Source organism: Leptonychotes weddellii, chromosome X (assembly GCF_054177405.1).
Source record: "Leptonychotes weddellii isolate Sample4059 chromosome X, ASM5417740v2, whole genome shotgun sequence".
In the NCBI taxonomy this organism is placed as follows: Eukaryota; Metazoa; Chordata; class Mammalia; order Carnivora; family Phocidae; genus Leptonychotes; species Leptonychotes weddellii.
This window is the reverse complement of record NC_138385.1, coordinates 74,580,738-74,593,459: the sequence shown is the minus strand read 5'-3', so window position 1 is coordinate 74,593,459 and position 12,722 is coordinate 74,580,738. Positions and strand designations below refer to the sequence as shown.

The 12,722-nt window shown below is 38.7% G+C and overlaps 1 protein-coding gene across 1 annotated transcript in view; it reads right to left on the bottom strand.

Annotated features, from left to right (window-relative positions):
• The window catches only part of CASK (calcium/calmodulin dependent serine protein kinase), a 327,853-nt gene that overhangs the window by 169,431 nt on the left and 145,700 nt on the right, over positions 1–12,722 (bottom strand). Inside the window, 2 exon segments of the mRNA XM_081808983.1 lie at positions 3,834–3,906; positions 8,417–8,494. Coding sequence (XP_081665109.1) covers positions 3,834–3,906; positions 8,417–8,494 — 151 coding nt within the window.

The window sequence follows — 12,722 nt, the reverse complement described above, 5'->3', positions numbered from 1 at the left end:
GAAATCTACACACAGGCCAGTCACTGAACATAGGCTATCTGAATGTGAAGAAAAGCTGCTTTATTAGCAAACATTAACAAGTCAAATAGAAATGTGAAATTATTAGCCGTGTGAGATGTACCGTTATTAAAGTTTTATAATGACCACATTGGAGAATTCCTGTGACAAGGTCCTGAATAAAACAACTTTGGGTTACCTGAGTTACTAAAGTTATATTAGCAAATCCTGTTGATACAACCTTCAGAATATATCTGGAGTCTACGTTTTTACTCCCTCCACTGCTACCACTCTAGTCCAGCCAGGCAGGACCATCTCGTTTCCCTGCTTCCACCTGTGAGCCCCTGGTTCGATGTATCACCAACAAAGCAATGTACTGCTGTTACCGTGGAAAGTCAGATCACAGTCTGTTCAAAACCCTCCAGGGAATCCTCATTTCTCTCAGAGTAGAAGTCAAAGGCCCTCCCCTCCTTTCCTCTCTAACCTCATCTATCTATCTACTCTCCTCGTGGCTCAGTTCACCCCAGGAACACTGGCCTCCTTGCTGTTCTGCAAATAGGTCTGTTATGCTCCTGCTTTAGTGCCTTTGCACTGGCTGTTCCTTTTACCTGGAACGCTCTTCCTTTGGATATCAGTCAGCCCACCTTCTCTCCTCCTGTGAGTCCTTGCTCAGATGTCGTCTTCTGAATGTGGCCTGCTCTGACCACCCTGCTTAAAATTGCAACCCCTTCTCTAAGCAGTCCCTATCCCTTTGGCCGCTCTGTTTCACCTGTGGTCCCTTTCACCTCCTATCTTACTATATAGTTGACTTATTTACACTCTTAGTTAGGGTTGGTCTCCCTGAACTAGAAAGTCAGCTTGCTCCATGGGGGCAGTGATTCTGTTTTGTTCGTTGACAGAGCTCTGGTTCTTAAAATAGTGCCCCCTACACAGGAAGCACTCGATGCATAGTTTTGGATTAATGTCTCAAGAAAAATTTACCCAAATTCAAAATTACTGATTAGCTAAATGTGAGTATTCCATTTACCCATACAAAACGTATAGATTTCAGGCACTGAAATATAACGAATGTCAACATTAATGTGTGCTCTGTGTTGAGTCCACTTGCCAACTGGGTGATGGTACTTTGTGAGGATGTTTCTTCTTACCTGCGGTTTGAGAATTACTTCTATCTTCCCTTCCTCAACACATTTTTGGGTGTTTCCTCAAAATTATTTGGTATCTGCCTTAGGGATAATAAACTAATAAAATCCAATGCAAAACTAAGTTTTTTTTTAAGATTTTATTTATTTGAGAGAGAGAGAATGAGAGACAGAGAGCACGAGAGGGAAGAGGGTCAGAGGGAGAAGCAGACCCCCTGCCGAGCAGGGAGCCCAATGTGGGACTTGATCCCGGGACTCCAGGATCATGACCTGAGCCGAAGGCAGATGCTTATCCAACTGAGCCACCTAGGTGCCCCCAGTGCAAAACTAATTTTGAGCCTTTCCTTGAAATGCCCTCTTGTCTTCATGTAACTTCCCCATGACTCAAGACCAGGCTCAAACATGACCTCCATGAAGTTTCTCCGGCTCGGTCTTTTAATGCTATTTCCCACTCTTTACCTTGGACAAGAATTATTTGTTTTGCTTGTCTGTAAAGATGGCCACAGACAAGTTCTTATCCTTGTGCACATACGTCACACACACCTCCAACCAGAAGGCACAATCTATTTTTCCTCCTCTTGAATCCAGGCTAGTCTTGTAACCTGTTGACTAACATAATGCAGAGAACATAACAGTGTCAACTTCTGGCCTAGGTGTCAAGAGGCCTGGCACCTTCCACCTTTGCTTGTTTGGAGCCCTGAGACACCGTCTTGCTGGAGAGGCAGCCCCACGAAGACAGAGAGAGAGGGAAGAAGGAGGGAGGGAGGAATACCCTGAATGAGAGACTACAGAGAGGGCCCAGCAAGCTCCTAGCTGTTCTGGTCACTTCAGCAGACATGCCACAAGAGGGAAGCCTATGTGGGTACTAGCCATGCTGCCTCAGCCCACAGTCTGTCAAACAGAATCAAGCAGTCCCCATCAAGCTTTGCCCAAAACTACAGAGTTGTGAGCAAATAAACAGCAGTTGCTGTTTGGAGTCACCAAGTTTAGTTGTGTGTTGATCCGCAGCCGTCGGTAACAGATACACTGCCTCATCCCCCTACTGAGACCATCATAATACCTGTAGGGCTCCAAGCACAGTATTCTGCATGAAGTAGGCACTCGAATATTTGTTGAATAAATCAATCAGAAGGTAAATGAGAAGCTGAAGCACGACATTCAAATATAACTACTTTGGGATTTTACTTGGTTTGGGATTATCATATCAAATACCATGACTAATCAAAAGCTGACTGTATTATTGAAAGTATTACAGTACAGTATGTTGTCAATCGTTATGTATTATATGATGTTGATATAATTACTCTTAAAGAACAGAATTCAAAATAAAATTGCCTCTTGAGCAAAAGCGTTTCTAACGCAGTGCTATTATATGAATTAAGAATCTGTTTATACATTTTAAGTTTTCAAAGTGTCATTTTTATCACCTATTTTATAACATATATAAGGAGATATACTTTACTCTTTATATATGCATTTTCTTATATAATTTAAATGCAGAAGAGTAACACAGCCTGCTACTATCACTGACAATTTCCCTTTAATTTTTTTTACACTTCTTATTCTCTTTGTTTGCATTACTGAAAAATACTTTTATAAAAAAGTGTTAATGTACCCAATGGGTTGTTCAGTGCTGAGTACTGATAATAATAATCTCCTTTTCCTATCACCACATTTGAAAAGAGTAAGATATTTTACAACTAATGTGTACTGTGTACACTTCTCCAATGATTTTTTTCATTTGCTATGGTAACATTCCACTAGACTGTTTTGGAATTGCTCATGCTTTATCTCAGTTTATAACCACAAGAATTTTAGTTAAAATTTCCCAAACGTTTTAGACAATTTAACTAAACTCTACTTCATTTTCTTAACCATTAAAATACAATGAAGAAGCCAGACCTCTGCTAATATGTTTTGAGGGAAGGAGAGCCCCATGTCTGTAGATGCTGTGTGTTAGAGAGAGGCCAGTAACAAAATACCAGAGAGAAAGTGGACAATAGGGCTAGAGAGACCTCAGGGGCTCTTAGCGATTCAGGGCCTTGGAAGGGGCTGGGCATCAGGAGGAAGGCCCAGTGGTTCTTTCTGGCCTGCCTCCATGTTCTGCCTGACACCATTATGAGCCAGGGACTGACAGTTCTCATGAACTTGATACTGGGAGCAAATAGGCAGAAAGACTGGATAATGGTAATACATACATTCCTAAGGGTGCAAAACTGTATTACGTTTTTAATTATGATTTCAGACTATGTTAAAAAACTATGTGCAAAACAATGGTGACTATCCTGTATTGCAACACTATGAAAATATAAGCATATGATGAACTTTTACTATATAAACCAAATAACCAATATAAACCAACCCCCTCCCACAATTAACCTAGGATATTGTTTGGTTCTTCCTATTCGTTGGATTTTTTCATCTCTCTTACACACATAATGGCAAAAGAGGAATAACAGAATTTCAGAATACATGTACATTTTAATAAGAATAAGGAAACTGAAATGATGAAAGTGTTCCTGTTAAGAATGAGTATGACTCTTCAAATATAAAGTAGTTAAATAAATGTTTATTTGTAAGTAAAATTAACCTTAAGATGCTCTCTATAAGAACATTAAAGAAACACTTCTGATCATTATCAGTGTCATCAGTTTCTCTTCATAAACATTAAAGTTAGTGATAAAAATGACTTACCTTCACATCCCTGTGAATTATGTTATTATCATGACAATAGCGTAGAGCTTCCAGTATCTGTCTCATGTAATGACTGTAGAAAAACAAAAGAAATCTAAAACTGTAATAAAATTTTTTTATTTTTAAAACTTTATATACAGTGGCCCTAGTTTGTAACTCCCACCTTCATATTCATTGCCCATGGACACTTTTCATTTGAGTAGACAAGACTGGTGGATGGTGAGGCTTAATAATGAAAAAGTTGGCAGACCCATGAGTTTATAAGCTTCATGAAGAAATAATGTGTTCTATATTTTCTAAGATAACCAAGTCAAAAGAATTTCATACAGTTCATAAGTAAAATAGCTCCGAAAATGAAAAATTAAAGCTGAAAACATGGGGCAGGGGGCGGGGGGGATGCAAGTCTCCGACCCTCGGTTAATTGTACTTAGTTACAGCGGATTGCTATTAAGTGAATAGTGCTCAGAGGGACACCATGGATTCTGACTAAAGGGGTGGGAGTCTTTTATCTGCCCGCAGAGGCTGGTTCTCTGCCTTATTTCCATTTAGCTTTGAGGACAAACAAGAGGAAAGAACCTCTTTATGTGTACAATTTCTTTTTGCGATGTAATCAAGTTTTAGCTGGGGCATCTTTCAACAAAGCAGAGTTGTTCTGGGCTGAAATCCTAGGAAGTTGGACTCATCACGTGGCCAGCAGGGATCTGCAGAGGCTCCCCGCCTAGGTCCAGGTGAAAAACACAGGAGGAGTCAGCATTTTGAAGAACGGTCCTTAAAAAGTGCTAACAGGGTCAACTAGCAACAGGGTGTGACCAGAGTAAGACGTGTATTCAGTATTACTTCAGAGCTTACTTTAATTTCCCTCTGTCCGTTAATTCTAAAGTTCTTCTTCCTCTAATTCTGCTATTTCTCTCTGTTGAGTGTCTTCTTATCCTCTCTTCCTCTGTATTTTATTCCCTTCATATCTTTCTCTTTTTCCTATTATGCCCCGTCCTTTTTCATTTTCCCCTTTTCCTTCCCAACCAGCCATGACATAGAAATGCAACATATGCAACATTATTTATTGTATAGTATTTATTGAATTTTATCTTTCTAGATCTTCTATTCCTTACACTTTAAATAAAAACGAAATAATTTACCAGTACTTGCAAATGCCCTTGTGTGTATCCTTATGATTCAAAAAAAAAAAAAAAATTCCCCACTCCTGCTATACAACTAAGAGGCATTTCCATCAAGTTCCCTCTTGGGTACGCTACTATCAAAACTCACATGAATGTCCCTCTCCTTGGCATGTGCATTACTTCATGTACTACAATTGATCAGAAGGTTCCATTTCTTAAATGAAAGGTAGGAAAAAAAAAAACAACAAACCAACTAACCCCATATGTTGTTCCTATACTTATCATTGTCTCCCCACACCTGGGCTCTAAAGCAGAGAACTTGGCTCATGCTGTCCTTAGTCGTCATGTCAATTTTTTCTTACTTTGCAAACGCACACAAAAGGGGCTGCGGTCATATACTCTTTGCCTTGGCCTGTGCAGCCTATAATCAAGTTTCTGTTTAAGTTAGGGGTTCTTAACTTGGCCCTTTCCTGGCTCAAATCAGGCTTTGAAGGCTATGTGGCCCCCTGAAATGGCAGAGACAAATGTGAAAGTGCTTTGTAAACTCTAAACCATGCTACAAAGGGTAAGTCATTATTATTATTATTGTTAAGTTTAGTCAAAGGTTTAGGAACAGCCTATTTGTGCATCTAGATATGAACATGAGAATAGTGGGTAAGTTTAAATTAGGTAACATGGGCATAGCTTATACCTACAGTATGGACTACTTTGGATACATAGTACTAAGACAGCCACTTATATGTCTTTAGCCTGAAGAAAAGTCCTATCTCAAAGCCTCATTAAGAAAAAAACTTCAATGAATGAGCATTTTTAATCTAATTATCAGAGTACTCAATTATTTGACCCAAATATATATACATACCAGAATCTCTCGAGTGTGTCAGGTGAGGATATAATTTTTTTTCTCCCCAGATATTATAGATTTAAAGTGATCTTTCTCCACCTTCCCAGTCATGACTCTGGGAGGCTGTGCCTGGGAATAGTGTGCAAGCAGAATAAAGAGAGAAGCAAAAATCCACCCACACTGCCTAGAATTGCTGCCTAAACTTTAATTAGAAAGCTTCATTTTCATGAATCATCATGGTGGCCTATACTTTCAGAGAAACTTTGCAATATATAAGTTTGTCTCTATCTCCTGTAAGGATCAGGAATGAGGACGACTCATTGGAAGGAAAGAACTGAGGCCTGAAATCCATTCACTTCCTATGGAAGCCTGCATTTCTGGGGTGGTGGAGGAAAAGAGGGGAGGAGACTCTAGGTAAAGAAATTAACACTCTTGCTAGGCAGAAGAGACCTTGTCCCTGAAATGTTCTTAAGAGATGTCCCGGGCTAAGGATTACCTATGGTAAATAGAATCTAGGATCTTTGAGGTATGGCTGGCTTCCTGGAGTAGGTCATGGAAGCTATACGACTCCTTGAGGCATACAATGGAGACGTCTTACAACTGCAATGCTCCCCTCTGTGTGTAGGATCCCACAAACCTCATGTACAGACCTCATGTACTCTGGGCCACAGGAGCATTTCTGATGTGGGAAGCTGCTTGATAACCCAGACCTCTCTGTTTCAGCTGAGCCTTTTGATTGCCTGTATCCTTGTAATTATTTAGTAAAGCCTGGTATAGGTAAGAAGATCGCTCTGATTGTAACTGTCTGATTTGATAATCTGATTCTGTATGTTAGCACACTCCACAACTCATCGCCCCTGAAAGAACAGAGGTAATCACTAATTGGGTTGTAAGGACTGTATGCAGTTTTATTTTATGCCATGCTTTGCTGCTTCTCTTGAAGCTCAGCCAGTTGGGAGAAAAACATTATCAATTTGATTACTTGGTGCCTCGGAGTCTTCTTGCAGTTGGTCTCACTAGAATACTGATGCAAGCTAAATTTCCCAACGATGAATCACAGAATCAGAGGAGGAGGGGGGCAGGTTGGAAGTCATCTGGTTGAATGCTCTACAGCCCAAGGAAGGCTCTACATGCCCTTGTTGTATGGTCACTGATCCTCTGCAAAAGGGCACATAGCTAATACTACTTTCTGAGGATGCCCCTCCCTGCCTTTTGTTATTTTTTAGGAAGGGCCTTTAATAAATTGTGCCAAATTTCTCTTTGCAGTGTCGCCGACTGGTCCCGAGGCTACGCTTTACTGGACCATTCCGGAAAGCTCCTTTCGTTTCACTGTATGGCATCACCTCTACATGTGACTATTCTCCCTATCCTGATGCCCAGGCCAGTGGCACAGACAGGCTCAAAGTTGAGGAAAAGCCATACAGACAAGTGGGGAACAGAGTAAAAGTGGTAGTGCTTTCACATCAACCCCGACAGCACATGCACCAAGTACCCAAGCGTTACTGTGGTTCAAAAGGAAAAAAGTCCTCTTCCTTCCTCAAGCTTCACTGTTCTATAAAAATCAACATTCGGAATTTTTAGTTTTCCCTATTTGATGATGATGTTGTTGAAAGAGATCAATGTGGGAAAGTTCAAAAGGCAGGGAGCCTCAAATTCTTGAAGACGTAAATATGAACAAAAATGCACAAGGGTCTGAGTTTAATTTAGTTGGATAAAGTGGTTTACTGCTGTATCATAAGAAAAATCAAGACAGCATTGACTATTTTGGTATTGAAGAATGCTTTTAAATTCTGAAGCACAATACAGAATAAAAATTTAAAATTGTGATACGAATTCAAAACTAATAGAAAAATGGGATTAAAAAAAAAACCCCACTAGAGTTGCAGGTTTGAATCCTTCAACATATTATGGTTGGTGACTGAGGAGACCCCATGTATTAAAAAGGCAACCCACTGAAGTGGGTATTTATGATATGATTGAATACCACCAAAACAGAAAGCTATATTGCTCTAAATCTATAAGCAAGTGGCCTGTGCATGGCTCCTGTGATTTTTCAACTTTACTCCTTATTTTGAGCCATTAGTTCCTTACAACAGCTTGACTTAGAACAATGGCCACCATTTGCTTAGGAATCACACACTGGCCTGAAGCAAATATATTTAGCAGGAAAACTGTGCCTCTACTGTTCTGTGCATTTCGTCAGATTAATTGGCCACATAACAGTTTGCTATCACTAAAAGGCAAATGAAGAACTAATAAGACACATCTGCCCAAAATAAAGATCGAACACACACAAAAAAACCCCCAAATTTGATTCTTCATAGTTCTTGAGCTATCAAATTCCTCTTTGAACAAAAGTCATCAGAAATGGGAAAGACAGCAGTACTATGTTAAGCTGTAAACCCGTATTAATAGATAAATGCATTGTTCCATATTTTGCATTTCCCGTCGCTACTTCGGTTCCACTAATGCACACTAAAACAGACATGGCTTGGCTCCTTGTAGGAAAGACTGGCAGTATGCTCATCATGAGTTCAAAAAAGCAAGTCACTTCATGTCATTTGTCATTTCCTTCTTTTATTTCCACCTTGATCTCTGGGGAGTCCATACGAATGACATACCTGGCTACAGCTTCACTGTATACAAAGCCAGCATCAGCTCGCTTTACGATTTCAAAACACAGATCTGCTCCATCCATACTGTGGAGAAATGTGAAAAAGAATGTAAGAGGAAATTCCAGGAAGAAAACACTGAAAATGAATACATTGCAATGAAGTTATTAGTTGGCTTACAACTAATGATTCTAATAAGTTATTTAAATCTCCTTTCTTTCAATGAAAAATAGACAAATTATAAAGGATGTTATAACCACATGAACACTGAAAATCTACATGGAAAGAAATACAAAGAACAAGCAAATGGTAGCATCAAATAACGTAAGGTGTAGAAAATTGACCATAAATTTCCTTTAAGTTATCGCAACAAAAAGTCTCAGAAAAGGGCAATGCTGGGGGTTGTGAGCATATTTTTGAGTCAAGTTCCAAAATTATCGGTACCTCGTCATGTCGTGTAATATTTTAAGAATTCAACAAGGATTCTAAAATATTTCACTATACTTATCACCACTAAAGGGAATTCAGGCTATATACTGTAGAGGGAAAAAAAGTAGCTAAATCATAATTTATTTTTGCTTACACTTCAATTACCAAAGTCAATTGCTACAAACATATTCTAACACACTGATGTGTTGGTGACGGAATGGTACTATCTTGCCCCAAACTTAAAAATGGTCTTCTCTATTTCTCAGATCAGTAAGGCCTCTTGTTGTGTCGGCCACACCTTGCCTCTTCCACCTATCCTATCTAGTGGCTCTTCAAGGATACCTCACTCTCTATGCAGGCTAGACTTATTACTATTCCCTGAACATACCGTTTCCTTTTATGTCACATGCTTCTGCGTATATTGCTCTTCATATTCAAAACCTACCTTAATCCAAGGTCCCATTCCAATCCCACCCTTCCCAGAAAGCCCCCTCAGTGGATTACCAGCCACATTAAGGCTTTCATTTTCTTAAATTCTATAACAACCCTATATGCCCATATCATAGTATTTGGCACTTACACACGTTTAGCATTTACATACATATATATGAAACTTTGCCAGATTATATCTATTAATGAAATTATTTAAATATTAATAGTTAGCCAACATCTTCATAATGCTTTCAGGCTTATGAAATGTTTTCAAATCCAGTATTTCATTCATTCACTTATTCAGGAGCTCACACTGCAGTATACCTGCTATAGGTATTACCCTGAAAAGATAGAGACTTCTAGAAGGAAAAGTAGAGAAACTATTCATTACTATTACTAATAATTACTAATTAGGCATTAGTAATAAATAATCATTACTAGTATTATTCACCAAGCATCATGGGAAACACTCCTTGTTATATCTCCATTCTTACAGTCACCCCACAACATCAGCATCCTTCTCATTCTCAAATAATTTGTCTAAGTAGACAAGTATGTGACAGGGACAGGATTCAAATCTGTATCTATATTCAATGCTCTTCCCATTATCCATAGCTACACCTGCTGGGTGTGCAAGGAGCAAATGCACATATTCAAGCTCAACAGTTCAATAATAGTGTAGAGCCCTAAAGAACGAGTATGTTTTATACTTTCAAAATACTCTCACCCGATACCCAGCAGAAGACTGAGCACACAGTAAATATTAATAGATAACTGACTATATTATTTAAAACTTGGTGTGGTTTTAGATAAATGAAAATATTGTCACGTTTATACAAGGCTTTACAACATCTGCCTGGTTTCCAATTCACAGCTAATGAACATTTTCCAATGTCAAATAAGATTCTTCTGCATAAAATGATCTTTGTGATGGCTTAGTCTACTCTGAAGAATGGTGGTGACCATTTTCCACCATCAGAAATAAAGCCTGAATGAACATGGTCACACATCTTGTGAACAATCCTGATCACCTGTGAGAGTAAAAGTCCTAGAAGTGGAGTTGTACTTGTCCTATAGGTCAAGGGGCACATACAATAACACTTCTGATACACTCCTGGCGAAAAGTTAACATAGTATTCCTGCCCCCACTAATTGTGGAAGTGTCCTTTCCTCTCCACCTCACCTCCACTATTCCTTTTGAATCTTTGCCAATCAGATAGGAGGGGGAAAAAGTCACGATTGCTTTAATTTGCATTTCCTTGATTACTAGAGGGTGAATACTTTTCATTTCTTTGTACTGGGGGGAGGAAAAAAAATCCTATTTTTAAAGCAGGCTGCAGTTTAAGCCGGTTGCTTGATCTAGGAGCACTAAAAGACCCCTGACAGTGATGGAATTATAGTTTTTGCTTAGGCGGTTTCCTTTTTAATTGTGAAATGTGAGGATGAGCACTGATCAGCTCAGATGAGAGAAGAGTTAGGCAAAGGAGAGGTGAATTGATTGCATCGCCAAGCAGTAAGAGTCTGGGAGCCCTCCTGAGAGCTGGAGGAAGATTTTTTCGAGGGACCTGTAAGAGGGGAAAAAAGAAGTCTTAGGGGTAGAAGGTAGTCAAGTAGTGAGAGGCCAATGCCTAAAGGAGGAACCAGTCAGTGAGAAACAACTGGAAATTACTTACTGCCCTGTAATATAATTACCAGCATGGATCAGCCCATTTTTTTCCCTGGTCATTCTCTGAAATACTGCTATTTGAAATGATAGTATCTACACATGCCCAGACACACGCAGTTTCAGGTTTCTACTCTTTCTCACTGACCCATCTATTCTTGTATCCAGTACCATACCATTTTTTTTTACTGTAATATTTTTTATTTTAATTTTTTTTAGGTGAGCTCCACGCCCAACACGGGGCTTGAACACATGACCCTGAGATCAAGAGTCGCATGTTCTACTGACTGAGCCAGCCAGGAGCCCCTGTAATAGTGTATTTTAATATTTGGAAAAGTAAGTCATTTCACTATTATTCTTCGTCAATATTTTCTTATGAATTTTTTCTCCCCGCTGAACTTTAAAATTAGTTTGTCAAATGCTAAACATTTTTAATATTTTGGTGGAGACAGTATTATATTTACATATTAACTTCTAAAAATTAACATTTTTCTCATATTCTCACCTATGAACATGATATGCTCTCTATTTCCTTTCATGTCTCTAAGTTGCAGTTTTAAGGTTTTCTTCATACTGGCTCCAAACATTGATTACTGGGGTTTTTCCCCAGGACACTTTTAGTTGCTCTTATAAATGGGATCTTTTTGGCCACTGTACGTTTTTTAATACAATGGTTCAAAACCAGGGTACCAAACAAAATCACCTGTGTAACTTTTTAAAATATGCAGGCATGTTCTTTGAGGAGCTAGTCTGAAAGTCAGCCATCACTGTGAAAGAAATCTTCTATTAAGCTGTTTGATTAGTTATTTCTATCACTGATATTAAAGTAAAAGAGGCAATTCATCAGTTTTAAATTTTATGAGATACAGAGAAACTAAAAATACTATTTACACACATTTTACTCATCACTGAAATTCAAAATATATTCATAATATAATCCAGATATAACTTTGAACAAAAAGTTTGATGCCACAAACCTTTGAAAATTTTTATTTGATAATTCTTCTAATAACAAGTGTAAGGCTTCTTTTATTGCTTTTCTCTTTCCTTCCCATCTTAAGGTGTTTTAAGCCTTGGGCTGCAAAGCTTCAAAGAGTGTGTTCTAAATCTCCTTGCTTGGTTATATTCCAAGGGAGTAAAATAAGAGGGAGAAGAAACTCTGCTTTAGAAGGGTATGGGGAATGCTTCTATCCTATATGTAGAGAGGTTTACTCTGACTTGTAAAAAGTGGTGGGATCATGAATGATCTTAGCTGTCCCTTCCTTTCGTCTGTCTGAATCTTAAAAATTTTACAGTAAACATGCATTACTTAAATAATTAAAAAAATATCCAAACAAGTATGCCCAATAAAATATATCACAGGTCTAGGGGCACAATGTATGGCTGGTCATATGTGGAAGGGATCAGAATATGGCACCCCAAAATATGCCACTTTGGCATAGGATGATTTTGAGCTGAAGGGAATCGAAAAACAGCAGGAACAGGAACAACAGGAAGAACTCTCTCCTCTCCTCCACTCTGCCTAAAAACAGGGTTTAAATGTCCCTTTGTAAAGGTGTTCCCCTCTCATGTACTAGGAAGACAACTACTCTGATCTGTACAACAAATTTTACTAAACAACTCTTATTTATCATACATTTCTTAGTCACCTTCCCACAACTTACCTCCAACCTGAGACACCCAAACTCCCCCCTCTTCCCTTGTCTAGTCTCTTCATACTTTATTACTCTTTGTTAAAATGGTATATAAGTGTCTGGGTCTAACTACCTTTCTGTGGTATTCACTTTTTTT